The sequence below is a fragment of the Chroicocephalus ridibundus genome, chromosome 11, assembly GCF_963924245.1.
Source record: "Chroicocephalus ridibundus chromosome 11, bChrRid1.1, whole genome shotgun sequence".
NCBI lineage: Eukaryota > Metazoa > Chordata > Aves > Charadriiformes > Laridae > Chroicocephalus > Chroicocephalus ridibundus.
In genome coordinates this window covers 10,459,234-10,485,714 of record NC_086294.1, presented here as the reverse complement: position 1 = coordinate 10,485,714, position 26,481 = coordinate 10,459,234, and the positions used below count along the sequence as shown (strand labels likewise).

The following is a 26,481-nucleotide window of genomic DNA, read 5'->3' as shown; positions in this document are numbered from 1 at the left end:
GGCATGTTAAATTCATGCAACTGCTCCACAGTGAATTTCCTCCTTTTCCTTTGAAACAGAAGCATATGTTGCTTGTAGCATTAGTCTTTTGCTGCTCTCATAAGGAGGAGAAACTGTCCCAGTTTGGCCAAAGTGGGTGTTGGAAAAGTCTCCATACACACACAATGCACCCGGGGCATGAGGAGCCCGGCAGTGCAGCTCCCAGGAAGACATCTGGACTGGACGTGCTCCATTTTAGGACTGGAGGCCCAAAGCTGTTGATGTCCATGCATCCACGAGCAGCTGTGTGCCCGAGCCGCAAGAACAGGGCATTTTGGTGCCTCCGCTTCTCTGCAGAGTGACGTGGAGACCAATACACAACAAGAAACCAGCGCTGGGGAAGGCTGGCATGGAGGGACCCTCAACTGGTGGAGCATGAGTTAAGAGTAGATACAGGCAAGCCTTAGAAGATAACGCCAAAATGTTGAAGTGACACTAGTACCACGAGAATCTGGCAAGATCTGGTAATGTTTTCATTGGGTATTTTTCTTTGTTTTGTTTAGGAAAATGAAGGATGAAAGCAACTGCTTAAGTGTTGAGAGATTAAAAAGATTTTGAATGAACGATGTGGAAAGGAGCAGGAGCAGCACCCAGCAGAAGTGCTGAAGGAAGGACAGAAAAATCACCAGAACAGTCTATCTGAACAGGACAGATGGGACAGATTTTCAGGAACTGCCCTCAGTGGAAAAGATGGGATACAATGACTGTCCGGCTGCACAGGAGGAGGACAGAAGTGATAAGCCGTCAAGGAAACAGCATAGACCAAGACTTGCAGAGGCTGAGGGCAGCAAGGAGAACGTGGCACACAGGTCTTGTTTGGTTTGCTTAAACCGTAAACATGCACAGCTTCAACAGGGGAAGCGATACCCTCCCAGGGATACACAATGTGAGAAACAGCAACGGGTAATCATCTGAAGACAGTCAGGAGAAACTAACTCGATATTATACAAATTGAACTAATGATCAAAAATATTTTCTTTACAAAATTGCCTCCCTGTTGAGGATCAGTTCCTAACAAAGTATTTTTCTGAGACAAATGAAATGCAAAGTAACAGTTTATTACCCATAAAGTTTTTTTTAGTAGTAGTCCCAAGGGTTTCTCTCCTCACAACCAGTGAGTAGTACTCTACTTTATCAAATGAGTCTCATTTTAAATCTATTTTGCTCCAATTTCCTCATAAAGTATCTTGTAATTTGGTATCAATATCTAGATATAGTTCATCCTTATCATTTTCTCTGCATCGTTTTCAAGTGTGATCCTTTCAGCAGCTGAATAGTGCCTGGAGGAAGAGTCAATACCATGAGAGGTGCAGAAAAAGAGCGAAACCAGGGAGGGGGCAGGGGGAAATGTATTGCATCTAAGCAGCAGACAATTTGAATTACATTAAGTAGCACAGGTTACACAATAACGGGAAAATGGCAGAACCTTATCTGTTTATCGCTAGTTTTCAGCATTTTTATTTCTTAAGAAGGTCACATTTTTTCAAGGCACGAACAGTATTTTGTAAAGGAGGCGTCCCTGGACAGTAGTAAAAGATTTTCAGCCTTACAAATGAAATATTTCACTGAACAATTAAATTTTCCTAACAAGGAAATGAAGGAGCACCAAGATTTCATTTGAAAACTAAAGGAAACATCTACTAGCACAGTCCTGAGAGTATTCAGGGCAGAATAACATTTCTGGGGACCCTGGGGGGCTGAGAAAGCCATGAGCCTTCCTAACGCTGTGTACAGATAGACAGACAGATACAGATTCAAGCATTCTAATGCTTGAAACTAAATTAAATTCTAGTCTTTTTCATGAAGGGAGATTGTGGGGTGTGAAATGAACACTACATGAAGAACTACATTTCCCGACAGAAATTGAAGTTATATATTTAACAGATGTATAATAAAACATCAGGCCACAGACTCAAACCCATGGTACAAAGGTGTAGGCAAGCCATTTAATTTTGAGCCAGACAAGAAATAAACTTGTGGTGTGAAGCTTTTTAGAGCAGGAAACCCAAAGACAAACCCGCACACAAGAAGTAAACCCACCAACCAACCCCCTGGGGCTATTTCCCCTTTTTCCTACCTGAAAGGGGGCGAAGGAGGAAAGAAAAGAAGAAAAAAAAAAAGTCAGATGGAGAATGGGAAGACCCAGTGGGGCCAGCCGACTGATCACCGTCACTCCCAGCCAGGCTTGCATTCCCCCGTGAGCCGCCTGCCAGACACGCCATGTGCTGGTGCTGAATGATGGATGCGGTCCCTCTGGGGAGAGGGGGTGCCATCAATCACTCGTGCCACCCCTACGCTCCAAGCCAAGCGGGCAAACAATGCCTTGTCCTCCAGACGCTGCTCACCTGTGCCAGCGCTACGGATGTCGCAAAGCATTGCTCAAAGCAGCAGCAGGGAATATGCCTTCCCTGTTTCTCCAAGTCTCTCAACTCTTACCTAACACCTTCCTCTAAAAGGAGTCAATTGCACAAAAGAAACAGTAGTGAATAAAATGCAAGTTACGCTGGTAATTACAGGCAGCTTTGGACAAGTCATACACACACAATGCTTCCCTGCCTCTCCCCACACACAAGGCACTAAATCTTTGCCGAGTTAATCCAGAGGCTTCACAGCATGCGATATAAAACACATGAGAGGATGAGGGCGTATGAATGTGCTGGACAAAGAGAAAAATTGTCTCTAATTACCAGCTATTACACTGTATTTTCCATTTCTCCCATCATTTTCAACAGGAACTGCAGAAGAAATCAAGAGAGCCTGGTATTTCCAAGCAGCTCATCACTCCTCACATTTCAAAGAAACTAGCAGTATTGCAGCGAGAAATAAAAGCTTCAAAGTTTTGATATCTGGTCCCTGGTAGTATACCAGCTGCAGACATCCCGCCTCATCCCAATGCACCAGGATCTATCCAGATCACCAACAGCCTTGATGCGTGCTTTGCACTAGGACACCCTGGGATAACGTACATTGCCTTTCACAGAAATTTAAAACCTATCACTGTATTTTGTCTATCGTGAGGTGCAATTCACAGCCAAGAGCCAGCTGGCAAGAGGTGAATTTCAGCCTCCCGTCTGTTCTTGCAGGTTTTATGAGGACAATTCATCTGCTCCCAGAGCTGCAAGAGCAGGACAGCACACCCCGATGGTTACAAACTATGAATAAGCAGCGTCAAACAGAGCAATAATGCAAAGAGAGCAACTGTGAAGTTCTCAACTGTTGTTTGCCTCTATATTCTAAACAATATTTTTCAAAGGAAATTTTCCGCATTGGTCTCCCACCAAAAGCTCAGCACTATTTGCTAGTGTTAGTTCTATGGCTTTATTATTAGTTTACAAAAGCTTTGTGGTTCCTCCTGAGCCCTGCCGGCCCAACTGGCTTCCTGCTGGGAGCACAAGCAGGACATTTCCCAATCATCTCGATTAAGCACATGATGCAAAACCTCTTCTTCCAACAGATGAGAACATCTAAGGGAGCAAACACCTCTGTAGAGTCACCACCTCAAATCCTTAGTGCCTCGGTCAAAGGGTGACCACAGATTAAGCAGGAACGCTGCCAGGCCGGGCAAAGGCCAGATGATGCCCATCTATCTCGATTGTACCCCATGAGAGCAATCTTGGAGCCACAAATTCTGCTTCCACAGCTGGTAGGAGGCCCACCAGCAGCTATACTGGCCGCTCAGCATTACCTTCAGCCTCACAGTGAAGTTCTAGCAGCGCTACGGTGGAACAGCTTTGAGGGACAGACATTATCAATGCAATTACCTGCCAGCACTGTTTACACTAGAATTTAAACTGCTTCTGTCTCTGGTAGATGCACGTTTTCAGCTGGATGCAGAACAGGATAAAGACTTACCCATTCCCAAATCACAGCATGCAAGCACCAAGACCTTTAATCTGTACCATCTACAGCGCACAACTAGACTATCTTTTTGGAAACCTATGACAAGAACCATTAAGGAAGCTGTCAGGAACATGAGAAATATTCTATTTGAGATAAGACTGCACTTTATGCAGTCTCTTTTGACTTCTGCAAAGCAGAGCTTAAGTTAAAACTCAATCGCAGCTGAGAGCTTGGCATCAACGCAGCCTTTCACATGCAAAACAAAATAAGCACGGTACAGAGCGCAGCAGAGGTGGGAACAGTTGTGGGAATGCAGAGGGAAGCTGCACAGAGCTTACCTAAAATGAAAAACACCCCAGTGCTTTCTGTCTCCCATCATGAGGAAGAATGTAACTCAGCAACTTCAGTTTTGAAGTACTAAAACCCTTTTGTATCTTCCCCTCGATTCAGTTAACAGGGGAACTTTAGACACATCAGATAAAGCGGAAAGTTCCTCCGACGGGCCAGCTCCACACCAGAACATCGCTGTGACGCCGGCACCAGGCTGCCGCTCCACGCCAGCAGCACGGAGCAGTCTCATCGGCTAGCATGGATTTAATACAAGGAAAGATCTAGCATTCCCAGCTGCAAATGAACATTGTCCTGGCTCCAAGGCCCCTCTCCTCCTTGATAATTCTCCCTCTGACCGCTGCATAACAAGCACCTATACAAACTGCTGAAGAAAGATTTAAAGACGTTTACAGAGGCTGACATCCGCCCCGTCAAAAAACTTACAGTTGGAAGTGCTGCAAGTGCTTCTCCACACGTGAACCGCCAAGTTCTGTGCGTTTCGAGCAAGGCACAAATCAGGATCTGCCTCAGGGGTGTTTAAACTGAAGCTTTGCTTTATTTTGGCCCAAGCCATGGGAGCAGTGGGGCCAGCGCCAGCCTCTGCCACACAGCCACAGACCGACCACACAAGGTCATCACAAATTCTCCGAGTTCGGTAAGTGACAGACAGGGACATCTGCTGTACATCTGGTCTGTGTTTAACGCACCATGAGTACTTCCAACACTAGCACAATTTTCATTAAAAAAAAAAATAATCAAAGGCAGCCTTATCTTTCTTCCTGCCAGAATTATAAAGAATATTAAGCTGATAATTTTCTTTAACAGTGCAGCCAGCTCCACCCTGATGAGGTGCAAGGGTGCTGAAAGCCAGCCAGCACACCCTCCTCCGCAGACCCGCACACTGCCTCTGTACGCACGATGCTGCAACTTCTGAAGACTTTCTGGACGATGCCAGCAGTGAATTTACTCCATCATAAACCCAGAGTTCTGCAGCGCTTTGCCCATTTGCTGGGTCAGGAGGAAGAACAGCAAGGGAGGAGCTGGCGCACTTCAGTGCCCCAACAGAAACAAGTTCTGCCAGCGCCATGGAGATTCAGAACTAGTTTCAACATAATTTAAACCTTTTTAAGTCACCACTATGGCTCAACGCTACCTAGGAAAATTTTAAAACCAACAGAGATCCTAGAAATTCATAGGGTTCCCCTAAAGTAAAATTGCTTAGGAGGAGCTGCAGAAGTCAGCGCAATTTTCATACCCCATCTCACGACAGTGTTAATTTGCATAGGCCAATGTTGCATTAAACCCTTCCACCAAAATTTGGAATTTAACACGGTCTGTGTATTCCAAGGTATAATGCACATGACAGATGGCCAATTTAATGTTCCTAATGAATACTTAGGTGAACGTGGCACTGCTTGCCATATCACTCCTGCCATGCACAGCAGTCACAAATTCCAGAAGGGACTGAACAAAAAACCCTCCAAGTTGGTAACTGTTTTTACAATGACCAATGATTAAATTAGCTTAGTTACAGGATCTAACACCATGTCTTGAATTTATTCCAGCATCACAGTTATTGGCAGGGATAAAGTTTCACATTAGCCAATTAACTAAATGCACTATTACTGTATCTCAGCTACTTAAGCTCATCAGTTAATTAAGAGATCAGTGTAAGCTGAAAATAGGAATCTTACCTGACACACATACCAAACATACATTATCTTAATGACTTAATTTTACAGTTCTGTATTACGTTCCACAGGTGCAATTTGGAAAACTGAAAGGCAATTGCTCGGTTTAAGGAACAGGTGAAAGACACATAAGGAAACATTTAAAGATTTCATCTACGAAATGGTATTTCTTAGAACGATACTTGCTGCTTTACTAAGCTCTACTTTACAAGGTAGTTTTTCATGATAAAATTACCATTTCACTCTCATTACAAGTTACTTCTGTACCAATTTTTAGATGCTTTCAACTTGGTTCCCATTTAAGAAGCGTTTTAACTTAGTGTCCAAGTAAAAGCTACCACTCGTGTTCCCAGGGACTATGCCCTGGCAATTTCCGAGCGGTGTGTCTGCCACTGCAAGCTGAAGGAGCCGACCTGCGGGTACACAGCCCTGCTAAGCACCCGCAGCTGCGGGCAGATGTGTAACGGTGGGATAATGCATTCTCCAGGCTCCTCAGATGTCAAGCTTCTTTCTGCAAAGTACTCTCTCAACTAGCTCTGAACGGTAGGTGGTTAACGTCTTCTTTAATAGCTGTCAAGTCAGTCCTGCCGTACACATCACCAGCACACCAGTGACTTAGGAGCAGAAAAATGAGTACCCCACTTACTGATGTTTACCCTTTAAGGTCACACAACACAAGTCACAACACCACAGCGTCACTCGAGACTCCCCCAGAATGTGGAACCTGGTATTCCATCTATCACCAAGCCCATCTTTCTGGAGTATTTGTCCTTCCTGGCAAGTTTACAGCCACTGGATAAAAAACTCCAAGGCCTCGCAAGGGTGAGATTTCATTTCTGCAGCAGGTTGATTAAAAACAAACAAACAAAAACCCCCAAAGTAACAACCCCCCCTCTATATTTCAGCTGCCCTTAGCACAAAAGACTTTGTTCACAGAGGTTTCTACATGCTACGGTACTTTAATTATCAGGACTCGTTCTCCTCCCCTGCTGTCCCTTGTTTCCCATCAGTAAAAACCAATTCGCCACATTAACAAATTCGTATGACCACAGAAGCTAAATGATCACATTACTGAACCTCCAGGTGCTCCCAAACAGCAAGATAAGGGAAGAGCTAGGTCCATTTTAACATTCATACATTTGACTGTGCACACTGAACTTCTGAAGGGCAGAAGTCTGACAGACTGGTGGCTTAAAGCCCCAGTGAAAACCAAAACCCGTCATTTACTTCATTTCTATAGTCAATACTTTCTGGATCCACAATCCAGTTAATAAGCTTGAAAATTTATTCATGGCAGTATATACGCTCACAGCCTAAGTAAACCCCAGCCTTGAGTTCAACTGCATGTCATCTAAAACAAGGGGAGAGGGAAAAAACAGCTAAGGAAAAATGATGATGTGAGTTAGATTTTTAGATAAGCAATTTTGAAACTGAATTCTTATCTGTTCTTCTAGATAATAATTCTCCAAGAAACTCTAACAGCTAAGACTGGAGAAAGCTCAGTAGATGGATGGTCTATGAATGGGTGTAAAGGCCAAGCAGCATCAATAGCTCAAAGGTGCAACACTTGGGCTTCTCAGACAAGAGTGATACGGAGATATCAGCAGTTGTCTGGGGATGCTGAGAAAGCCTACTCCTCCTCACCCCCCCACCAGAGGTCTGAACATATGGTAAAGAACAACTGAAGATAAATGTGGAACTATCTGCTTGAAAATTAACTCCTGTCAAAACCTGCGGTGGGGCCAACCCTACATTTCATTTTCACACCATGCGAAGGATAGGAATTTGCCTTAAAACAATGTGTAAAACAGCCACAGCATCTAAAGCAGACACTGGGATCTGCTTAAGTAACTGCATTAAGTGATAAAATGAAAGCAGTTACTTACAGGAGCTTTGGGGACCCAGAAGCAGCTTATAGCAACTGACCGACAGCTCAGTTCTCCAGCTGAAGATGCTGGAGATTACAAAACACGGGAGGAAAACAAAACCAAAAGCCAGAAATTAGAGCAGTTCAGAGAGGGAAGCTCCACATTAGGATCACCTGAGAGCATGGAAGCAGGATAAAGACCGCCTATTTCTGAGTGAAAGCAAAGTTGAATAATTTCCCCACCACCCATCCACACATCCCACCCCATGTCTCATCCAGTTCCTCTCCATTGCCATAAGGTGCCACATCCCTTCTGTACGCTGCTACTCTACACAGACAGGGTGACACCCCTCCTCTTGCCTCTGGTTTCCAAGGACATTTAGTTATGCAGGTCTTGGAAAGAAGGCTAAAACACACGAGTTGAGTTTTCATAGTCAGAACTTGTTTTCAACTGCAATCTCCAAGGTAAGAGATTTCAGGGAGAGAAGCACCACCACACAGAAGGAGGGGTCATCACACAGGTTGAATAAAGTTCCCATTTGTTTTCCAATACTTAAAAAGGGAAAACAAATCGTACCCAAGAATTAAAAAAAAAAATTTCCGCTAACTATTCTTCTGTAGTAAGACTAAGGACTTACTTTCTATACTGTTTTGTTACTTAATTTAATAAGTAACAATAGCCTAATGATAATAATTACATCATTAATTAGCACCATTACCTTTGAATAATCCTTCTTTTGATGGTAAATGCAGAGAACTTCCTCTTCTGTGCACTTCTTGTGCGTAATGCGAGATGGCAAGAACCAGTAGCACACCAGGATGATGTGACCACGAACTCTTGCGTTCAACGGTTTGGGGGGGGGTTTTGTCTGCTTGGGTTTTTTTTAGCAGAGGACAAGTTGGGCATATTCTACAAGTTTAGTTACTTCTCAGTATTGTTCAGATGAATACTGATATAGTTTACAGGACAGGCTGGATATTAAAAAGCCTTTAAAAATTTCTTAACAGATGAAAGTTAACGAAACTGAAGCACCATCTGCAAGCAGGATTTCTTAAAACTGAACAAAATTCATCTACAATATTTTAGGCACAATTTACTAATAATGCCCAGGCAACTTCAGAAGATCAAGCTGCCTTCTGAAAAATACGTATGTCTGGCTATTTTAGACATACTAAGCTCTCAGCCATAAGGAACTCCTACCTTTCAAGTTCGCCTTTTGTTAAGAAAAAATGTATTTATCCCAGAGTTAGAGACAAGCAATAATACATAAGGACACTAGTGTATTGCTTGGATAATTAGAAAGCTATGATCCATCTTCCTAACCTAAAATGAAAAATATGCAAGCCTTTGTTGCAACCTCTCTCTATATATAAGTATGTCTCATACATCCAGGCAAAAATAAAACTCTACCATTAAATGGAAGCACTTCAACAAAGTAGCCTTAAAACTACATCCTTTCAAGGTCATTTTAACCCCCGGTGGATGTACTGAGGGGAAAAAATAGACCTATTCTAGCCTATGGTCGAGGATTATTGATGCAATCCAACTTGTAAGCATTTAACTGAAGGTACCTGAATTAGGAGCATAAACAATGCAGCCTCCTCCGAGCAATGCTGAGAGCAGACATCCGCTTCTGCTGTGAACCTCCTTCTGCAGGAGCCTCCTACCTTCCATGAGATGGAAAGACCTTGGAGCAGGCACAGGAAAACGCCCTCTTCATTTAAATTGCTCAAATAAAGATAGATTAAAGTAGCCAGAGCCCTTCCACCTTCAGCAAATTCATTTGATCTCTTTCTGAAGTCCCTGAGCACGGGAGTCTTTAGCTCTATTAAATGGATTGAGCGATGCTTGTTCTGTGCTGAACGGCAGCATTTCCAACGCGCACAACAGCACATCCCTTAAGTAACTCCTCTTCCTTTCAAACGAAGGGATCACTACGGAACATAATTTGATTTAAAATGCATTTAATTCTCAACAACTCAGAGCAAGCTAAAAACTGGCAGCGCAATGATTATGTTGGCAATGGTGTCGGCTGTTACGTATCCAGTAACAGATGAAGTAGGTTTTGACCATGGACTACACTTGTCTTTTCTAAAAAGGTACTCACCATAACGCTCGAAGGAGCTCATTTCTCCAGTGTCATCATCTACTCATCGTCTACTTGTAAAGCAAAACTAGTATTGTTTGTCAGGATAGATGCACTTTTCCTACTTTTTCACATAATTTAAGACATGAGTGCTGTAATAGCAGATTAAGTGTATGTTGATTCTGGACTTGAGAGTTAAGTTTCTGTAGGAAAAGTCTTTGGTTCCGAGTTAAGGCAGAAGTCTACAGTATTAGACAGACCCTCTTCTCACCCCTTCTCCCCTTAGTTTAAGGGAAGATAAGCCTAGCTTCAAATTTAGGGCTGAGAACTTCGGTAATGAGGGAGAATGCATTACCAAAAAGAGATTCTTCTTTCAGCCATTAGAAAACAAGATGCCAGGCCTTCCCTGGTTTTTCAGTACAGGTATAACTATTTCATTTAGGGGGAGCGGCTTCTGAGAGCAATGGGGAAAAAAAACCCCAAGAACACTGACTGCTGGCTATAGCAGTTAAAAGAAGAATTCACAAAAAATGGCTGGATGCAAGTACATTCCTGATTCACCCAGCTCGCTGCAGTAATTACTGTGCTCTAATGAGCAAACGGTGCCCACGAAGTGCTGCTTCTGCAGCTCTGATTGAGGGCGCCTCAAACCCTGGACTCAGCAGAACTGGGGCTGCATTTCGGACTCCATCCCAGTAGCAATCAAGTTGTAAACATGAAAGAAACACAGTCAGATCCCCCCAGGGAACAGAATAAATACACTAAGAAAGTAGTTAAGTTTCCTTGCTTTTAAAAGCCGATATCAAAACTAGGAATGGAAAGCATACTCTGGGACGCGAGCAGCTCTGCTCAGCTCAGGCCAAGCCCCAGGCAGCGATTTCTTCCAACAGTAGTTTCTCTCCTGCTTACTTTTTAAGCTGTAGCTTTGGTTCATAAAACTATGGCCAGTGTCCAGGTCCCTCCCTATTACAGCAATATTTAGGCACTACTAGCAACAGAGGCTATTAAAAATAATAATCAGAAAGGCAGTAAGAAACAAGAGACTCCTTTGCTGTGGGAAGAGTAATCTTTGCTGGGGTATATCCAAGATGAATACCAACTACTTAGAGATGGTTGGAAAAATCACGTAGGAAAAGTAATCCTCTGTGCATGTTCTCTTCATACTAAACCTGGAGGTTTGATCTCTAGTATTCTGAACCAACCCCTGTTTTTATGACAGAGCTGTAATTTCCTCTCCCTCAAGCACAGCATTTACCTCAAAGAAGAGCTTGTGTCTTCCACTTTGTTAGAAACCTACACCTGGAACATCAGGAGCTGATCCAAACTGTCCCGAGCCCTCCATCCAAACGGCCACTCCAAGAAAGCCATTGAAATACGTATGTTTTCAGCATTCACACTGCATGGAAAAACTAGTGCTTGGAACATTTAAAGACTGGTCAACAAAGCAGCTGGTACTCAGCCTCAACTGTATTTCCACAAAAAGAGCTGGCTGTAATATTAGCCACAGAGGAGGGGAAAGCTGTGAAATCCAAAGGTTTGGACGTGTGTAAAAGCTACGGATGACGATGAGAAAAATGCACCAGAAAACATTAATGTCTGAGTAGCACTCACCCCAGCTCCCCCAGCTGAAAAGAGCTCGTTCACAGAAGCTCATTATTTAGCATCAAAATTGACTTCAATACATAATAATCTGCACCGACATACCTTGATAGATAAATATTTGTTTTGCGAGAGAAAGGGTTACTTAGTTATTAACCTTCAACATAAACAAGTGAAAGTTGCAAAGTCTCAAAATAAGAACAAGAAAAGAAATGGTGCAGATACCTAAATCTGAATTGCATGGCAGGAGTTCCTTCAGCTGGAAAAAAATCCTCATATTAATTTAAAATAATGAAATGAAACGTGAAAGAAGGAAGGGTGACTGTACTGAACAGCTAGAAGTGCACTTTATCAATGGCAGATGAATTCAGCTTGGAAATTTGGCAGGCAGAACAATCAGATAGCGACAGCATACTCGAGTAGGCAAACCTGGGAAGAGTTTTAAGACAAGATTAGATCAGTTGGTAGAATTTCTAAGACAGAATATTCAGTTTGACACGGCACTGAACTAGGAAATATAGAAGCCTTTGCTGGCACTGCCATTTTGGACTTTGCACAACCTTGTTTTAAGCTGAGTTGTCATTACTTTAATAAAAAAACCTTTTTTATTAAAAAGGGTTGATAATCAGATAGCAGCATGCTCAGCATATCTCTGGATGTAGCCTGCCAAGAGACACTGGCAGGAATTGAAATGCTTCCTCCCCCACCCCCAAGTATCTATAATATTTTCCTAGCCAATGTGGAGCTCAATGCAAATGATTAACTTTTGGTAATAAGTTTCCCAGCACAATAAGATAAAATGGTAATGCTGTTTCTTGTGTAGTCCAGCGGCATACCATTTTTCCCTGAATATAATCATCAGAAAGAACATAATTGGAGTAAAAAAAATTGCACTTGCATTCTTCAGATAAAACACCTGTCTTCTTTGGGATGGATAAAGCCAGAAAAAGTCATATTCCATTAAGCGAACAGTTATATAGAATGCAAAAGAAATACTTGGTTATTTTCCGATGCAGGATTTTGAGGAAGCTGCGGTAAGTACTGTTTTAAATATGTTTACTCGTTAATTCTTGAGAAGAAGTTGCTCCCTGAGAACTGATCATGACTGATCATGTCCTGGGACGGATGAAGTTTGGGAAAGGGGAGCGTCAAAGAGCCCACCCATTCCGCATGCATAATCGCTACTCCAAGGTGAAGTGGTTACACAGAACCCATCAGCAGGACGGGCACAAGGAGGGTGTTTCACTTGGGCTTCAACTAATGCACCCTCAAATTTCTACTTCCAGATGGTTTGGTAAGCAGTTCCTGCATAACTGACTTGCATAAAAAAGGCTTGGAAGATTCACCAGCAGCACTAAATGACACCCTCTTATGTTAAAGACAAACGAGGAACCCAAATTCCTCTTACTCAAATAGGGTTGCCGTGTTTTCCCCGCTGCTGGGCACTAACTCCCAAAAAAAACAGCGGAGTATTTCACTTCTCAAGCTGCCTAAAAAGCTAGAGCAGTAATTTAACCATAAGCCATGACTTCTCCTCCTCCCCAACTTAAATCTAATTATGAGAAAGAATGGTATTCGGGAGAATTGGTGCACAGCAGACCAGCCACTCTACTCGAAAGGGCATGAGACATCCGAAGGAGACAAAGTACATACAGGTCTCAATACTCAGCTCTACTAACATTCTACTTACTGGACTTCAGTGAGTGAAGGACTACGAAGCCAAGCAATGCAGAAGCGAGATGGTACCTTATAAAACGTGGGAACCTCGCAGCATTAATTACTGCTAAATAGGCAAGGTAAAAACAGTAGCGAGATGGTAGGGTTAGGAGTCAAGAATTCCCTTCTGGTCAAACTTACTTCACCAAAAAAAACGTGTAAGGACAGTGCAGAAGTTGCTTCCACCAAACCAATAAGGGTCAATTATCACACTGTAAACTCTTTGGGGCCAGTATTGTTCCTTTGATCCAATGTATTCAGTATTCATCAGCTAGCCCAAAAAAGACCCAAAAGGCCTACAACCTGCACTCAGGAATAGGACGATTCCAGCTATAAGTGAAAGAAGCGTAATTTTAAGAAGAGACCAGCAGGACAACATCCATGAAAGATCCACAAGGTCACGGAACGCTGAAGTCTTCTTTAACTCTAAAAAGCATATTTTGGTAGTGTTTCTCTTGGTAAGAAACAAAAGGTAGAACAGCTTTTTGAAACCTGTATCTGAACGCATGACATTATTTCTTTACATCACCCCAAGGCGGTGGTGGCCTGGGCAGTTCTGTCACAATTGAGATGCACCTGGTATGTTTTCTAAGGGTTCATGCCATTTAGAAGAAAAAAAACATAGCCCAAATACAGTTAAATTGTTTTTAGAGGTTTACAGGAAAATAATCTTTCTGTTTGTTGGATTGCTGGAACAATCCAAAAATGCTGGATTGTTTTTTCTCATTTTGAGAAAACGCACACTGGTTTACGAAGTCTCTATCATGAATCAGAGTTCAAGAACTAGAGGATTATTTACACCTAAAGGACTCTCATTCTGGTATTGCCTTGCAATACCAAACCGCAATATCCATGCTCACTTGTTCTGACAATGCTGCTGCTCCTTTTTCCTCCCAGAGGAGAGACTAAAACTGTGTATTCCCTCTTGCTCCATTCCAAAGAAGTTTCAGTTAAAGCCAAAAACTGAGCCTGTAGTATTTTTGGAGCTATTTTTGTGCTGTAGTATCAGTGCAGCAGCTGGAGCGTCTTGGTTACGTACAACGAATGCGCTTGTTTCGGTTGCGTGAAGGCAGCGATGGGACGTTGCATTAAGTACCATCAGCGTGAGGCCATACAATACGTGACTGCTTTAAAGCATGTGACTTTAATCAAGCAATATGATTTCAATACACATGTGGTTTTCTGTTGCAATTCAAGCTGTTTGGCACCAGAACTAGTTTTAGATTTGGATAAAGATACAATAGAGATCTACAGATGTGAAATATCAACGCACAAACGAGTAAGAGAATTTATCTCAAATCAGCATGTTAACCTGTCTTAGAATAATATCTGATATTGATATGTACTTTACAGAATATATTTTTTTATTCAATAATTGCTTGTATTTATAGCAACCTATGTTCTTTGAATGTACTTCTGTAGGAATGTAGCAAAAAAAATTACCAAAAAAATCAGTCTGTTATGTATTTACTGAGCCAAGTCATCAACATGCAATTCACAAGCGAGTTCCAACTCTTTACGAAAAAAAGTTTAAATAGCTATCTGACAGCTTTCCCCTTCCTCACCCCTCAAAGTGCTAACCCCCAGCTGGGACCTGTGATTTACCACCCGTTCAGCAGGTTTGCTCATTACATGCACTGGATGTACAAAATGCACAGGCGAAGGAAGAGATTCGCTCACCCTCAGCAAGCAGGGCATTCGCATCACGTCCCGAACAGGCTTCCAGACCAAATCCAGGAACAGCGAAGGATGATGCGACTTGGAGGTGTGAAGGACTGGAGCGCTAAGCTTCATCTGAACGTATGTTTAACTACTGCTGCCACCAAATATAGCTGCCTTGCGAATATATCCAGTGAGAGTTAGTGAAGTTGTTAGTCCAACCTTCAGATAACGTTTGTGGTTTCCAAACTATTTAACACGTATGCTACACTTTGCTTCCCATTAACACTTCCAAACTGCTTACTGCCCGTATCTTCTCACCCTCCCTTCAGTCCCTGTGCTAACAAGCTTGGAGGAACCAGAGCCTGCAATTAGTAGAACTGGGACTTATACCTGCAGTATGGTCCTGCACCAAAAAAGTATCTGAAACATGGTTCCATGTTCAGAGACCTTGAGTGTCCTCTCCTCGCTTCCAGCATGGCCCCATGGGTCCTTCTTGTCCCCCACTGGGGACAGGGATGCAAGGAAATGACTCATGCGAGTGAGGTTCAAAAGCATTTGGTGGGTGAGAGCCCAACTGAAGGCTAAACATCCTGCATTACAGACATTATTTTGACATACGTAGCTTTTCCTTGCACCAGAGATGAAGCAAATGCATCTGAAAAATCTCTGAAGGCATTAAGTCATCCAGCACATGAGACATACGCAATGCTTTGCTACACCTTTGCCAAGAAATACTTTGTGCGGTACATATGAAGTGTGTGAATTAGTAATTTTAACTTAAATCATTTACCTTTTCACCAGCCAGCCGTTATCCTGCAGTTGCCAATGCCCTACAGTAGGCTCAGGCACTCAAACAGCAGCGTGTTGCCAAAAAAAAAAAAAAAAAAAATTGGCAGGAGAAAATGGCATTCACCAGCTGCAGGTACTATCTGCTATTTTGTAGGTACTCTTTTACAAAAAGACTATATTTACCCATTCAGATAAGAAATCACAGATGATAGTTCTGTGGCGGAAAAATAAAGCGACAAAGTAAATGCCATGAGAGTGCCTTCTCATGAATCCAGAGTGCCCTTGATCACAGCGTGAGAGCAGAAATTGAGCTCCACGACTGAATTCTAAAAATACGAAGGTAACAAGCTTCCCACCCCAAACTACTGTACTCTGCTCCCAAGGCCATCTCAGGCCCCCAGACTATTCTCAAAGAGCACATGTATCTACTGGGAAAAGGTGAAAAATGCCTTCCTACATCACGTGTTGTCTGAACTAGGAGAATTATTTATAGTTGCTACATTTATTATAAATCATTATAAATCACACTATTTTCTAAACTACTGAATGTTCATAATTTCATTTTATGAAAAAATATTTTAGTTATTTATAGAAAAGTGTCAATAGCAGTACCTTGAATATATATATTTTAAGGATAAACTTTCCCTATTAAACATGTGCAAAGATAACATGCAATCTACAGCATTGTATGATACATTTTCACGTTTAAACCTCTAATCTTTTTCCCCCGGGCAGCACCTGTTCTCGCTGAAAACTACTGAAGCACTCTTCACTACCATTTGTAAAGTGCCTTTTCTTTCATGTTTGAGAACGTAGGAAAACCACATGACAGATCAGAAGCTCCCCAAACCCCCTGCCTTCTACCTAATCTTCAGCACAAGGATGTCTTTTTATACACACACACACACATATATATATATATAAAAATATAAAAATCCTTCAGCACATCTGAGTTTCTACAGAAGCGAAGAATCATTTCTTCAGAACTGTGCCCATCTCCTCCCACAAATGGCTTTCAAGCAGGGCTTTGAATTTTTCCCTTTTAAATCATGTTCGCTAAGGAGGGGGGGGAAATGGGAAGAGAAAAGGACATCGAGAAAAGGATGAAGGGAGGAGCTGTTAAAGTGATCTAACAGGCAAGCACAGCAGCACGGATGCCCATCCCCACCAGTATTTCTACTTTATGAGGTACAATTTTCAAATGCTTTACATTAAGCCCTAATAGGTCAACTGGATGTGGAACAGCTCCTGCAAATTGATAGCATGTATTAATTGCTCATGCACTTATTACCTGCAGAACCTGCAGTGCCCCTGAATCTCTCAGTCCTGTGAAGTCTCAGGATGACAGGCTACTTATGTCATTTTAAATATTTAAGGTAGCCTAAGAAACTCCAGCCCCATTCAGCATTTAAGACAGAGTTTTTAATTTACTTCAAAGGTGGGAAACAGAAGGAAAACCCTTTATGCGGTTTGCGCTGCCCATCTTTTGTCCATCTCTCATTTGCCCAAAGCTAATCCCAGTGTGCCAGGAGAGAAAGCTACTACCTGGCTAATAGCTGTGCGATCAGCTCAGGGGCAGCAGAAGGCAGCAAATACAAAATTCAGGTTCCAGCTGAACCTTAAATACACCATGTTAGACATCCTGCATATTTTACTGCACGCACACAGGTCAAGACAGTAAAATATCAAGTTACATACTATACTATAGGTATTTTCCATCGACTGTGCAAGCAGTGCAATGAGCACACATGCTGCTTCTTGGATGCGTCATTCTTCTGCTGATATTGGTAACTCAGTATGAAACACTGAATTAGATACCGCACTTTCCCACTGGAAACAATCACAATGTGAGGGAAAAGGGTTTCTTTTCCTTAAAAAAAAAACAAAAACCAACACATGTGCACTTCTTTTACTTCCCAAGTAGTGGAACACTTACCTTTCTTCAAATCTTAGATTTCAGCCAGACAACATATAGGCAGCAGATTAAGCTGTAACTGAAAACCTCAGAGTGCAAGTGAAGTGTTTCATTCAACAGCCAGAAACCAGGTTACTGACTGCAGCTTTTTTATTCTTCCTTGTACTCCACCTGTTTCACAGAACAGCTCACTCCATTCCCTTTCCCTTCTGATTCCGGGCAGTTTAGCCTCATTGCTCTCACCGAGTGATGTCGGGCACCAGCCTCCCACCTGCGGGACCAGGAGCCGTGGCACAGGCGCTTCCCCAGCGAGGGGATCCAACACGCCCCACGCACTCGCTCCCGACACGCAGATTCACCAGCCCTGCCAAGCCGCAATACAAACACCAAAGGCTCAGCATCGCTGTGAGCAAACACAGCCCGTAGGTTTTCAGTAAACAAAGCAAGCAGATGCCTCGGAAAGCCCGTATACACAGGCAGCACTCGCATCGCCCTGGCATCCATCCAAGGTCAGCGCCTTTCCGCATGTTGAAATTCAGCATCCCAAGCTGGCAAGACATCTCTGAGGACCACCTCATCTGCCTGCTTACTGTTTTTTTTGGTTTTTTTTTTTTTTTTTTTTTTTTTTTTTTTTTACTACAATTATGATGACTACAGCTGTCTAAATGGAGCAGCTTTTAAAACTAGAATTAGGAAGATTTAGAAAAGCTCAATTTCATAATGTGACTTTTGCAAAAGAAAGAACAGAGTCCTACAGAGCTTCCAGCTGGAAGAAAAATAAAACCCACAAACCTCCACAAACTTCACCCAAAGCACCTGCACGTAGGAAAGATGAAGGCTCCTGCCTTTAAGCCACCACTAGGGCATTACGCACCCAAGAGATGCCACACACAGACTTCCCAGCTTCATCCTGGCTGCTGGGTGGCATAACTCCCCCATAGAAAAGCTCTTCCCTTCCCAAGACAGGGATGCCATCAGCTCTGGGAAGGGAAAGCTTGCGGACGCACACTCTGCTGCACCTCTCCTCAGGGAACATCCCATGGGAAGGAAAACCAAGCCCTTCCCGCATTTTCTTTCGGAGCAGTACTTGGGAAAGCCATGCTGCATGGCCGCGGATGCACTGGGATCTGGCTTCTCTGCAGGAGAGGATGGACACATTGCACCAGCCACGCTCAAAACGTCACTTTGAATCTGGTGAGAAAGGATTGGGAGCATCTTGAAGCACGTGCTGGCCAGTACAGCGTACTTTTCCTTTTTTTTAAAAAAAAAAAAAAAAAAAAAAAAAGAACTAAGAGGAAAAAAACCACCCTGAAGTATCTGCAACAAAGGAGTCTGGCAGTGAAGCAGGGGCAGCAAATTGGAAACAACTGCCTAAAAATGCAACTGACTTTTATACACAGCGTTTGTCTACAAGACAGGGCAAAAGCGCTTTTTACATCAAACCCCATAAGAATCACAGTCTTTCCGGGCTTATAAATGAGCAAAGGAGCAGTTGTATTAATTTATCAAACACAGTCATCTGGTCAGAAGTTTTTCAGGTATTTATTTTCTTTCTTTTTTTCAGGAGCTGGGTAACCATACCAGCTGTGGCCAACTTGATCCTTCTCTGTACCTGCAAGAAGACTTGCAAAAATTGGCAAGACATAACTATAAGGCAAACCTTTATTTCTGGCTTCAACTGTATTATAATTTATGACTCATTAATTATATTATTCAACACTCACATGAAAAATAATAGCTATCATATTACCTGCTGCAACAAGAGTGAATCGCTGCTTTTTAGTTTATTCAAACAGGCAACTAATAATATTTTCCATTTATCAAAAATCTCCAAAGCACAATGAATGTTCAATTTATTACATTTAATATTCAGCAAAGGAGAACGTTGTTGTTTTCAACACTGAAATCCCAAATAGAAAAATTAAAACAAATCACTTCATCTAGAAACCAAACAAACAATTACATGGAGGAACAACGCCAAAAAGGAAACTGAACAGCTGCGTTTGTCAGCCCTTATTAACAGTAAAAATAACACCTTATTTCATTTTCTAAGAGTTACTTGTTATCACCTGAAAAACAAAACAAAGTCTTGTTTCACTTTACAAAATCAAAGTGATATTCCAGTAGAAAAATACTTGGGACTGAATTATCAGGCGTTCTCAGCAAGAGATCCACAGTTCCTCATAATCTCAAGGATGCTGTGGGTACCCAGCCCTCAGGAAACCAAGTCATTAAAGGCGACTTTTATTAGAAAGCTCTGATAAAAACCACACATACTCTTGTGGACGTCACGAGAGATTTAGAGCAAGTTGTAAGAGTCATGCTAAGCTTTTCTTATTATTCCATTCATTTTTTGTTTAAAAAAAAGTCACAGCAAGACCTAACAGCTAATGCCAGCTGTGATTTCATATTACTTTTGCAAAAACACACCCAGCACCATATTTCAGGGATGCATTACTAACCAGCAGGAAACTACCTGGAGTCTAAAGCTACCTCCTTTAGCTGGCAACGAGAGCCCAGATAGGTGCTGTGTGGGGGCACGTACCATCACAGCTTGCACCCAGCAGCTAAAACACGCTACAAAATGCAATCTGGAAGCAGGAGATTCTTTGTACAAGGGGTAGGCACCAAATGCTATTAACTGCTCAGTCATAAGATGCTTGTTCAACCCCCCCGTGCAAGCTGTGCATAGCCCTACTGTATTAGTCCAATTGTGAGCAACAAATCTGACTACTTAATATGCAAATTCCCTTGGTCAGTCTTCCATAGAAGCACCATGAAAGCAGTTATTGTAACTTCAAATTAGACATGTGATATGCAGCACTGCACCACTCTCAAAAGAAAATATTTAAAAAACTGTTGTCCAGTTACCAAAAGCAGAGGTTGAGCACAATATTTGGCTTTCCAGAAGTCAACGAAGCTCTAGCACCGCATCAAATTCTGCGAGAGGAAGTTATATTTTTAATAATCTCCTACTCTAGTGTGTCAGTCAAATGTGCAGCCCTATTTCCACTTGTCCCTATTATCGCTGCTGGGTGATAGGGGCAGCAGTAAAGAAGACAAATTTCAAACAGAATCACCGTCTTTTATAACAAAGAAGGGCGATAAGAACTCCAGCAGGCAGGCGAACATCATGTCAAGGAGAGCACAGCAGCAATCAGACAGCTGCAGCCAAAAGCCTTAATCTGTAATGACTTGTCATGCCCGTACTTCTAGACACTGGATTTCCTGCCCTTTCGTTATTCCACACAAATAACTGTCTCCGTGAACTTTACCAAGTAAGACAAAGTAATATGCAACTTCTAATAGTATTAAGAGTTTGCCAGAAGAAAATGAACGGGTTCCTGTTTCTCCTTTTCCTTCCCACTGCTCCCCTCCAAAGAAAGAAAAGAAATTTAGGAAGAGCCCTCCAAAAAGGACTTGCCTGCGGGGCTGGCAAATTGGCAATGCAAGTTCTCCTGTCTGTGATAAACCAAACATACCCTATAAGCCATTAAACCTTACTCACAGGCACAAGCACAGAGTTTTCCAGCAGTTAACTCCAAACCCAACGCTCTTCTGAACACACAACTGAAGAAGTCACATAACGTGCAAGTGGCCAGAGAACAGCTACTTCTCCCCCAGTCTCACCATCCTGCAGAAGCTCCGTTACCTTTGACAGGACACAGCAAAGCTCCTGAAAGCTTGGAATACCTGATGGGAGACAGCTGAACCAAAGGGATAGGGGGGAAAAAACCCTGTGTCTATAAATCACTTAACAATCATCTTTTATTCTTCTTTCTACTTCCTTTAAAGAGTCACCAATAAATCCATCTCACCCTCCAGGACACCCACCCGCCACAATACAGCTCTGCTGGACACAATGCACCAAGCGTCCAGACAGGAACTTTTTCCTAAATACGACAAGCAATATTCTCTTGAAATGAAAACTTGCTAAAAAGAGCAGTGATAACGAAACAGCTGGTACCAATCTGCAAAGACCATTTCATTTCCAGCAGGACGGGCAGAGCAGCATCTGTTTAATTCTTGTTACGGAACAGACTCCTGCTTCGGCCAACGTGAACAGAAACGTGCAATAAGCTGGTGCACACATAGGAGAGATGGTATTTTTGATTAACTTAATGTTACACAGGGGGACACACCTGAGTATATGCAATGGCTCTCCGGATACATGCAAGCCTCTTGACCTTGAAAAATACCAATAGTAACAGACAAAGTAAGCGCAGGCCGTCAGGGCACGCTGTCAGCTCTGCCGAGAAGTAATGGGAAGTGCCAGTGATTGACAAAAGGACTGAGGAGAATACGAGGATGTGACAAATTCTCATCTCAACTCCAGTGATACAATCGAGCAAGGTTTTGCCAGCTCCACACAGCACTGTAATAGACTGAGACCAGTATGAATTAGACTGGAGATCCGGCTCCCACTTTTATGCGCCGCTATTACTATCTAATCCATCTCTTGACCACTCGTAATTCACCAAGAAACTTTGCCATTCTGGGAAAAAGACAAAGCCCCCCCAAAAGTAAGCCCATCACTGGCAATGCTCTGGTGAGAACTGAGGTGTTTCTGTTCCAAAACACCTTCCTGAGATTTATAAATGATCTGGCCCTGCTCATTGACAGCAATCTGAAAGCGAATACACCAGACCAGGTCACAGCACAGGAGCTGGAGAAAATGAGCCTTCTATGGGAAACAGGAACAAGTCGTCTTTCTGCACATGTCTAGTCTCCAAATCGCGTTCGCTTGTGCTTCAGCCGGTTCGCTTGCTGATGCCTCAAGACATAAGCTCCCTCGAGAGCGCAAGTCAGATTTCATACTTGGCGTGGGCATGTTTCAGAATTTGTAAAGCTAAGAATTAGCGCAGGCTGGACTTTGACATCTCAGGATTTGTAAAAGATATTCTGAGGTTCTTTCAGCTTAACCTACAACCCCTTTTTTTCTTGTTACGAGGCAGGACAGATACGTAACATTACAAAACAGGCTATTGCACACTGTAGCTGATTGTTTAAGACAGACCTAAGAAGCCTATAATTCAACTGAAATTTCATCACTTCTCACTTCAGCAAGACAACCTTAAGGAACATTATCCTTAGAGCATGAATCAACACGAGCCAGCTGACATGCATTTTGCATCTCTTACATCTTGAAAAACCCAGCTGCTGTTCTAATGCACCACGCACAATAGGTTATTTAACCCCAAAGCAGCAGCGTGTCACGCCGTGTAAACACCAAGCAGGAACGTGCTCCCAGTAAGCCCATCCGGGACAGCAATCCGTAGACAACTCGGAGCGAGACTCCCCACCTCACGTGCTAATACTGGGCTTGTAATAAGACTATTTTACAGTATCAGACAAACTGATAATTTTTTTTTCTTGTATCTCATTCATTTGATATCAGGCAAGATAAGAGCAAGGAAATTAAACCCAGGCTATTTCTGTGACATGATCTCACCTCATAACACCTAGCTTCTGAAGCAGGTCTCAGAACAAACATCAGTGTAGCTTTTAATGCTATTTTTTGGTCAAGATTTTTTGGGTATGTGAGGATTCCCACTATTCTTTTTCTTTGACTTTTATTATGCTCTAGTCCTTGCCGCACTGACACTCTTGCATTTTTTTACTGTTTGGTAAGTCTGCTTCGTACAGATGCATTTTTTAGATAACTCACTTCTTCCCCTTCTTTCTCACTTCACTAGAACAGGTTGTCCAAAAAAGCTGTGGATGCCCCATCCCTGGAGGTGTTCAAGGCCAGGTTGAACAGGGCGTTGAGTACCCTGGTCTGGTGGGAGGTGTCCCTGCCCATGGCAGGGGGTTGGAACTAGGTGATCTTTAAGGTCCTTTCCAACCCGAACCATTCTATGATTTCATGAACCTCCCTTTTTTCTTAGCAAAGAAGAGTAAGGAAGACTCATACTAGACAAAGCTATAACATTCCTTTTCATGACAATGATGTAATTAAATCCTACACAGCTCTTAGCAGCTGGACTTTCTGGTATTTCTATGAACTACGTATCTGGCATTAATCAGCAGGTGGTTGCTCAAGATATAATTCTAAGAGCTGCGTTTTTTTGCATTATGGAATGACAGCAAAGTCACCGATATGACAGAACACCCATCAGCTGAGGCATCTGAAATAAACCCAGACTGACAAATAATACTCTGTAAGGCACAGGGGAAGACGCAGACCTAGGTCAGCAATTTTCAACCTGAAGTCTGTGGACCCTGCATTCGTGAGGACTACTTAAAAAGTCAAGTGTCCTGTTGGTAGGTTGACTTTAAATGACTATAAAGCATATACAGCTCAGCCGGAGAACACCAGGGGTCCACAAACCCCAGAACGTTGAAAAAGCAATCATTCAGACATTTAGGTAGATAAAAACATAAGGATAAAGGCCGCTTACGCTGCAGCAGTGTTTCCACATAAGCTACACTCGCTAAGTAGGTGTGCACTTGCACACGGGTGAGAACACGCTGCTCCAGCATCTGAAGTCGCTGCAAATTGATTATTTAGCACGGGTGATTTAGGCTGGAGGAAAGCATCCATCTTTCTTGGAGAGACTAAAAAGAAAAATAAAACCCAGACCCGCCGCAGTGCCAGGATCTAAGTTATCTGAAGAATTATTTTTTCCGCACACCACAAGGAGCTGAGCCCAAGGAAAACAAAGTTTGGGAGCCCCAGGCAGGCCCTTTCCCCAGCCTGTCTTTATTTCCCCAGCCGCCCGCCCCCGGGCCGCGCCGGGCCCGCGGAGGGGCCGAGCCGAGCCCGCACCCGGGGCTCTGCCCGCCCGGGCACCCCGCCGAGCCCCGGGGGGCTGAAGCCGGCCGGGGGTGCCCAGCCCGACCCCCCGCACACCCCCGCCGCCCCGGGAAAGTTGCGGCCCGGGCCGGGGTCGGCCGCGGGGAGGGGTGGGGGAAGCCGGGCGCGGCGCCCCGAGGGCGGCGCGGCCCCCCCCGGCCCCGGGCCCGGCCCCGCTGCAGGCCCCGGCCCGCAGCGCCCGCCCCGGGGTCCCCCCCGCGGCGCCGGGGGCGGCCCACCCGCACCCCCCCTCCCAGCCCCGGGTCCCCGTCGCTCACCTCCGGTGCCGTCCGAGTTCTCGTTGAGGCTGCCCGAGGAGTCGTGGTGGGAGCCCACACACCCGCCCATGGGGCCCGCCCGGCCCGCAGACCCGCCGCCGAGCCGCCCCCCCACCCCCCTCCCCCTGTAGCCGAGCTCCGCCGCCGGCCGGGCAGGCGCGATGGCTCCGGAGCCGCCTCCTCGGTCTGCAACACCGCCCCCGAGGCGCGGCCTCCTCTCGCCGCCCGGCTCCGCCTCCGGCCGGCGGGGCCCGCCTCGGCCTGGGGCTCTCCCCGGCCCGGTGCGGGTGGGGTCGGGCCGCCGCCTCAGCGGGTCTTGCCCTGCTGCGGCCCGCAGGCCGGGACGCGCCTGTCCGCCGCCACCAACCCCGGGCCGCCCCTCCCCGGCGGGCAGCGGCGGCCCCGCGGGGCAGGGCGAAGCCCCGGTGGAAGTTGGAGGGCGGCCCCGGGGCGGCGGTCGAGCCGAGGCCGTGGGCCCGGGCGAGCGGACGGGGGAGGAGGGCGAGGGCCGCGGGGCGTGTCTGGGGCTGCGGGGCAGACCCCCGGCTGCCAGGCTGGGGCTGCGGGGGTCGCGCCAGCGGGACCTCTCCGGGCCTTCGGTGGCCAGGTGTATTTATTTTTTCTTCCTGTGCAGTCTGGGTCTTTCCCGTGTTTCCCTGTCTTATTTATGTCTGCACAAGAAGAGAAAGAACATGCACACTCGGAGATAAATCTGTATACCACTCATAATCCAAACACCTCTGTTAACAGACAGCTCCAAACCATGAAAAATTAAAATGAAAACTAAGCAAAACCAGTGCTGCTTGGTCAGTCCGCACCTGACTTCAGTCCTCTTCAAACAAAAGTTCAACTTCTGTGTGCTTAATGCCTAGAGGGGTTATCTTATTGCAGCAGCAATCTGGCCGTGGGTTGGGGAGTTACGGTTCATACGCTATCAGATGCACTGTAGCTCTTTGAAACAACCTGCAATAAGTCAGAACATTGAAAAATGGAAGCAGACAGGGCAAAAAAATAAAGCACGGTAACAGACTGTGCTTTGGATTCCCCACACGCTCTGCTATACACGGCAGCCTAATGTTCTGATACACAAAACAGCAAAAAACAAAAGCTGAGCGCCTTTTTCTCCTTAAACATGACATTGCAAATGCATTTTTTAGAATTAAAATTGCTTAGCTGTTTGTAGAGCTCATAGTGACCGCAGTGAAAGGAGTGGATGGACAAATCCATTTTTCTACCATTAATTTTCCTACATAATCTTCATACCGAAAGACCAGCCAGGCTTTGGGAAGGACTTGTATCGATAATTAAAATCCCAAATGTATGAAATAAGCTGAGTGCAAAACACCGAGCACTTTATCATCTGGGAGCAAAAAGATGTAGAGCTGGTTTGTTTTATGGGCCCAAATTGGAAGGTCAGGACTGGTAAGAAAACCAAAGGAAAGATTATTAAAGTCAACACATGCTAATTACAAGAAAAGCAAAAGTTCCTTGTCTGTGCAGAAGTTTAAACCAGATAAAGGAAACACACAGAGCTCGGTTATTCTAGTTTTCTTTCCAGGTTGTATCTGAGGGCCACACGGGGGTTTGCCGGAACATACACAGGTACAATCGAAGGTATACCAGGTGCATTTTTTATTTATTTTGCATTGAACTTAATTTGTTCAAAATTGTAGGAACGCAGAAGAAAGTTCAGGATGTTTGCAAATTTTCCTGAGCGTAGGTGCTGATGCGGGTATATCATCCTTGGAGTACGTTCGTTCTGCAGAGAGAGCGTGGATTGCAGTGGGGAACTTAGGGCAGCTTCCACCTCTGGATATTGTCCCACCCAGTGAGATCCCAAAAAAGCCTGTCTGCGAGGCTGAGGGGGGTTAG

At 44.2% G+C, this 26,481-nt stretch overlaps 1 protein-coding gene across 1 annotated transcript in view; it reads right to left on the bottom strand.

Moving 5' to 3' along the window:
* The window catches only part of UBTD2 (ubiquitin domain containing 2), a 60,828-nt gene extending 36,074 nt beyond the window's left edge, over positions 1–24,754 (bottom strand). Inside the window, exon 1 of the mRNA XM_063349244.1 lies at positions 24,610–24,754. Coding sequence (XP_063205314.1) covers positions 24,610–24,679 — 70 coding nt within the window. The 5' untranslated portion in view covers positions 24,680–24,754. The remainder of the gene's footprint in view (positions 1–24,609) is intronic.
* Positions 24,755–26,481: the final 1,727 nt, after the last annotated feature.